At 45.0% G+C, this 6,000-nt stretch overlaps 2 protein-coding genes across 2 annotated transcripts in view; both read right to left on the bottom strand.

Annotated features, from left to right (window-relative positions):
• Window positions 1-3,077: 3,077 nt before the first annotated feature.
• On the bottom strand, window positions 3,078-3,363 carry Pigbos1 (PIGB opposite strand 1). The gene has a single exon (XM_036192643.1). It carries the CDS (start codon window positions 3,355-3,357, stop codon window positions 3,193-3,195), a length of 165 nt encoding a protein of 54 aa, XP_036048536.1. The 5' UTR covers window positions 3,358-3,363; the 3' UTR covers window positions 3,078-3,192.
• Ccpg1 (cell cycle progression 1) overlaps window positions 3,322-6,000 on the bottom strand; it is a 58,834-nt gene continuing 56,155 nt past the window's right edge. The window contains exon 10 of the mRNA XM_036192639.1: window positions 3,322-3,421. Coding sequence (XP_036048532.1) covers window positions 3,342-3,421 — 80 coding nt within the window. The 3' untranslated portion in view covers window positions 3,322-3,341. The remainder of the gene's footprint in view (window positions 3,422-6,000) is intronic.

Genomic DNA, 6,000 nt, shown 5'->3' with positions numbered 1-6,000 from the left:
CGTGGCCATTCATCACCTGTGGATGCTCTCAATGAGTCAGGCACTTTTAGTCACGCAGGATGTAACAACAGACTAGGTTAAATGCTCCTGGCCCCCAGAACTTACTCATAGGACAAATGCTTAAGTAGGAAACTCCAGCAACATCCAGTAAGGGTCCAGATAAGAAAAGTAAGGGACATCATTGACAGATGAACGAAGTGAGCGGGAGGGCCTGCATCCCAGCCACTGGAGGCGGGGACAAGACCCTCAGGCAGGAGTTATCACTTGACGCCAGGGTTTGAAGCCAGTTTGGGCAGCACAGTGGGACTGTTTCCACAAAATAAGTAAGTCTTTGAACACATAAAAATAACACCAAATCAAGGAAAGTGACGTGAATATGAAAAGGGGATGAAGGTAAAAGATTCAAAGAAGGAACCAGGTGGTGGTGGCGCACGCCTTTAACCCCAGCACTCGGGAGGCAGAGGCAGGCGGATCTCTGTGAGTTCAAGGCCAGCCTGGTCTACAGATCGAGTTCCAGGGCAGGCTCCAAAGCTACACAGAGAAACCCTGTCTTGAAAAACAAAAGCAAAGATTCAAAGAAGGGAAGATGGGCCTGTGTTGCAGAATATTATTTTAAGGCGTGTTACTTTTGTTTATGTTGCATTTGTTTAACTCTGTGAAGCTGTGTTACTGTGACTGTCTAGAACACCTGAGGGTCTAATAAAGAGCTGAACGGCCAATAGCGAGGCAGGAGAAAGGATGGGTGGGGCTGGCAGGCAGAGAGTAGATACAGGAGAAATCCAGGAGGAGAGAAAGGAGGAACAAGAGAGAATGAGAGAACTACAGGGGCCAGCCACCTAGCTACAGATCAGATGTGGAGAGAGAAGGAAAGAAAAAGTATACAGGAATAGAGAAAGATAAAAGCCTCAAGGCCCAAGATAGATGGGATAAAGTTAAGAAAAAATGGCTAGAAATAAGCCAAGCTAAGGCCAGGCATTTATAATTAAAAATAAACCTTCATGTGTGATTTATTTGGGAGTTGAGTGGTGGGCCCCCCAAAAGAGCAAAAACATCAGGCCTGGAAGTGGAAACAGCAGAGTCCAGGCTGGCCTCCAGCTTCCTATGTAGGATGACCTTGAACTTCTGATTCTGTTTCTACCTGAATGCTTAGACTTCACAACTGCATCACTACACCCAGTGTGTGAGGTGCTGGGTGTGAAACCTAGGGCTCCACAAATACTAGGCAAACACTCTACAACTGAGTCCTTCGAAATGAAGGTCAAAAGTGGTTTAATTTGGCTTAATGTGTGAGGTAGGGTTATTCACTGGATGTAACAGGACCGTGTGTTTCTATCCATCGCCTGACACTTGGCTGTGCATCTAGTGCCAAGAGTCCATGTCTCTACCCTGTCTAAGATCATGCAACATGCACATGCCATTTGCCATACCCAAACAGAAGCTCACAATCCCTAGTCCTGAGTCAGCCTGTCTCTCTCTCTCTAGAAAACTCAGATAAAGCCTGTTTCAGGAGCCTGGGTCCCACAGTGAAAAGATCCACAAGACCGAATCCCAGTATACCCAGAGCTTCTGTCAAATAGAATCTTGCTATCTGAATTAAACACTTCAAACTAGTCATGGTGGTGCACAAATTCAATCTCAGCTCTCAGAAGGCTGAAGCAGGAAGGCAAGTTTGAAGACAACCTGAGCTACATCATGAGTTTAATGCCATCCTGGATTACCCGACCAGGGTTTAAAAAAAAAAAAAAAATCCAACCCTGGCAGCACAGGCCTGTAGCTTGAGCTACTCTATAAATTAAGGAAGGATGGGGTGGGGGGAAAAAAATTAAGGAAGGATAATCACAAGTTCCAGCCCTATCTGGGCTACTGAGTGAATTCAATGTGAGCCTGGACAACTTAAAAATGTAAAAAGCGGAGCTGGAAAGTGGTTAACAGCACTTGCTACTCTTTCTGAGGATAGAGGTTTAGGGGCCAGCACCCACATGGCAGCTCACAACCGTCTCTAACTGGGATGTTTAGGTCAGTGGTAGAACTTAGCATCAGGAAGCCCTGGGTTCAGTCTCCCAAACTGGAAAGCTCTAACAGACAGAACCCTCACATTTGTGTGGTTGTATTGTACAAGAGAAAGGGGATTTTAAAACAGATTCGTGTAAATGAATGTTTTGTCTGCACACCAGAAGAGGGCATCGGATCCCATTGGACTACAGTGAGCCATCAACTGGGTGCTGGGACTTGAACTCAGGACCTCTGAAAGAGCAGCCAGTGCTCTTAACTGCTGAGCCATCTCTCCAGCCCAGAAAAGGGGAATCTTAAAAGCACACACCAAACTATTAAGCATAGTGACTAAATTAATTATGCACTTGGAAACTGCTGCCCTGTCCCGTTAAGACAGAAAGTAGCAATAAGAGAACATGCAAGTGGAATAGCGTGGGGCTGGAGAGATGACCCAGCACTGAAGAGTACATCTGCTTTTCCAGAGGGCCTGGGTTCAATCCAGGACCCCCTGGCAGCTCACAAGCCTCTGTAACTGCAGCTCTAGGGTATTTAACTACCTTGGCCTCCAGAGGCACTTGTACTGCTGTGTGCATAACCCACATGAAGCACACATAATTATGTAGAACTGAGAAGAAATACATTTTCAAATGAAGCGTCTTATTTTAGTTACATGTGGGGACACTTTGTAATACCAGCACCGGCGGCAGGACTGCATGTTTGAGGCCAGCCTGAGCTACACAGACAGATCCTGCCTAAAAAACAAATGCCAACATCCCTATAATCTAAGCATGTGGAACGCTGAGGCTGGACTGCTTAGAGCTTGAGGCCAGCCTGTGCTACAACATGAGCTCTTGCCCTGAGACAAACCAACAAAGAACTAATGTTATAAATAACTTAAATCATCTGTTGGTGGTGTCGCACACCTTTAGTGCCAGCACTCAGCAGGCAGAAGCAAGTGAATCTCCGAGTTCGAGGCCAGCCTGGTCTACAGAGCAAGTTCCAGGACAGCCAGGGCTACACAGAGAAACCCTGACTCAAAAAGCAAAACCAAAAATAATAAATAAATAAGTAAATAAGAACATAAATCCTTTACCCATGATTTATTTATTTAAAATGTACCTAAGTTTTTACTAGATTAATAATCCATGTGTAATTTCAATAAAATGGTAAGCAATGCCTACAACTTCACTTCATGCAGGATTAGGTCCTCTTTTCTTCTGATTCTTGCAACAATTTCACCTTTTCTCTTAATTCCTTCTGCTCTCTGGAATACTGTTCAAATATCGGCTGATAAATATACAGTCCTCCAGCAACACCAAGGAAGGCAGCGAAAACCAGTTGTGGGAAAGTCATTCTCCGGAGCATTGCCGTAGCACGCAGTGACCGATCTCAGGGAGGCTCTGCTCCACGGACAGCAGCCTCTTCAGACCTGTTCCCAAAGAAGGGGACAAAAAGGGACCACTTAGTACAGGAGCCTTTAAAGCAGATTTTATTCTAAATGACGGGGCATGGGGAGGGGTGTGCACCGGAGTGCAGATGCTTGGGAGGCCAGAAAGCGTCAGAGTCCCTGGGGAAGAAGTGACAGGCAGTTGTAAGCTGTCCAACACAGGTACTGGGAACTGAACTGCCATCCTCTGGAAGAGCAGTGCTCACTCTTAACCCCCAGGCCACGTCTCCAGCCCCACAAGGGCCCTTTAAAAGATTTATTATGGGCCGGGCAGTGGTGGCATCCGCCTTTAATCCCAGCACTTGGGAGGCAGAGCCAGGGGGATCTCTGTGAGTTCGAGGCCAGCCTGGGCTACTAAATGAGTACCAAGACAACCTCCAAAGCTTCAGAGAAACCTTGTCTCAAAAAACTAAATAAACAAACAAACAAACAAACAAACAAATAAATAAAATTTTTACTGTTTTGCTCTGGTGTGAATGTTTTTGTAATATTTAAGAACCAAACTAGCCAGGCAGTGGTGGCGCACACCTTTAATCCCAGCACTCGGGAGGCAGAGGCAGGTGGATCTCTGTGAGTCTGAAGCCAGTCTGGTGTACAGAGAGAGTTCCAGGCTCTAAAACTACCCAGAGAAACCCTGTCTCAAAAAACAAAAAAATCACAAACTAAATCCCAGCACTTGGGGGACAGAGGCATGGTTCTCTGAGTTCTAGGCCAGCCTGGTCTTCAGGGCAAGTTTCTAGACAGCCAGTGCTACACAGAGAAACCCTGTCTTGAAAAACAAACAGGGCTGGAGAGATGGCTCAGAGGTTAAGACTGTTCTTCCAGAGGTCCTGAGTTCAATTCCCAGCACCCACATGGTGGCTCACAACCATCTGTAACGAGATCTGGAGCCCTCTTCTGGCCTGCAGGGACACATGCAAACAGAACACTGTACGTGTAATAAATTTTTAAAAATTATAAAAAAAAAAAAAAAAGAAAAACACTAATAAATACAAATACATAGAGGTTTGCAGGATAGCATATAGACTTACTATGGAATATTTTCTAAGATTTCAGTTTAGTGGCCAATAGTTAAAAATCATATTTTATATTAAAATTTGTATTTCCGGGGTTGGGTATTTAGCTCAGTGGTAGAGCGCTTGCCTAGCAAGCGCAAGGCCCTGGGTTTGGTCCTCAGTAGCACATGCCCATATTCCCAGTACTCAGGTTCAGCCAAGAGCTTAGGGAGCTCAAGGTCACCCTTTGGCTACATTGCCAGTGTGAGGCCAGTCTGGATTCCATAACAGGTCTCCAACAAACAAAAAGTAAAACAAATCAACAAAAACCTTAAAAAGGAACCTATCGGGAATGGAGGTCAGTGGTTTGAGACAGCTAAAGACTCTTCTATTACAGAATGGTCCCATTGAGTTATTTTCTGTCTTTTTATTGCCTGTTTTTGCTGGTTCTCTGAGCTGGGCAGACTGCTCTGAGATTACAATTCTGCCTTCACCTCTTAAGGGCCAGGATGACAGGCATATGCCACTAACAGCCATGCTGGTGTCCTCGGTGTTTAAACTGGTAGCATTTAAAACAGCAAAAGGATGGGAAGGGATGGCAGCCACCTTTCAAGTTACACAAACTTCTGACTCCAAAAGATACCTGAAGGGAAGTCAGCTGTGACTGTCTCAGTTAAATCTTCTCTAAGGAATAAAAAGGGAGGCGACAGATGACTTCCCATCATTCCTTCTGCACAAGTCGTAATTTTTAGCAAGTTTTATGACAAAAAACAATCTTAAGAGGCTATAAAACTTTATTGAGCCAGGAGTGGCGTGCGTGCCTTTAATCCCAGCACTGTGTGGGGGATGGGGAGGCACAACACAGCTCTGTGAGTCTGAGGCCAGTCTGGTTTACATAGTGAGTTCCAAGCCAGCCAAGGCTACATAGTAAGACCCTATCTCAAAAGAGCAAAGCAATACAAAACAAAACAACAAAAGTTGGCTGAGTTCCTTTTGATATTTTAGGAGACATCAAATGCAAACCATTGTGTGCCTTTTTTGAGAAAAGCAGAATGAAGATTTTGCTTCCAGTTCCAACAACCGAAAATAACGGAAACTCACAAATGGACACAGCTCCTTCTAGAAAACAGTGCTGCTTGTCAATCACCTCAGCATCTGGGTAAGATGTTAGTGAATGAGACAAGCAGAGTGAAGGAGCCTCGCTCTTTCTGGACTGTAGTGTGGAGTCTTAATCCAGGCCCCAGGTCACAAAAATCAGCAGCAGTTGACTGTCCTATAACAGCTCTCAAATGTAATTTAAGCTCACCAGGGACAGGAAGGCGAGTTTTTTCCTAAATTATACAGCTGACCACACAAATAATAATTTTACCAATCTTGCTTTGCAATGGCAAAGAGTTTAAAAACAAAAAAGGAACAAAAGCCAGAGGCCATTTGAAACTGTTTCTCATGCACTAGTTTTGTTGTTGTTGTTAAATATGAGTCTTTTGAGCCGGGAAGTGGTGCACATGCCTTTAATCCCAGCACTCGGGAGGCAGAGCCAGGTGGATCTCTGTGAGTTCCAGGCCA

This window comes from Onychomys torridus, chromosome 7, assembly GCF_903995425.1.
Source record: "Onychomys torridus chromosome 7, mOncTor1.1, whole genome shotgun sequence".
Taxonomy (NCBI): domain Eukaryota; kingdom Metazoa; phylum Chordata; class Mammalia; order Rodentia; family Cricetidae; genus Onychomys; species Onychomys torridus.
The sequence above is the reverse complement of the archived record's forward strand: the minus strand, read 5'-3'. Positions and strand labels throughout refer to the sequence as shown.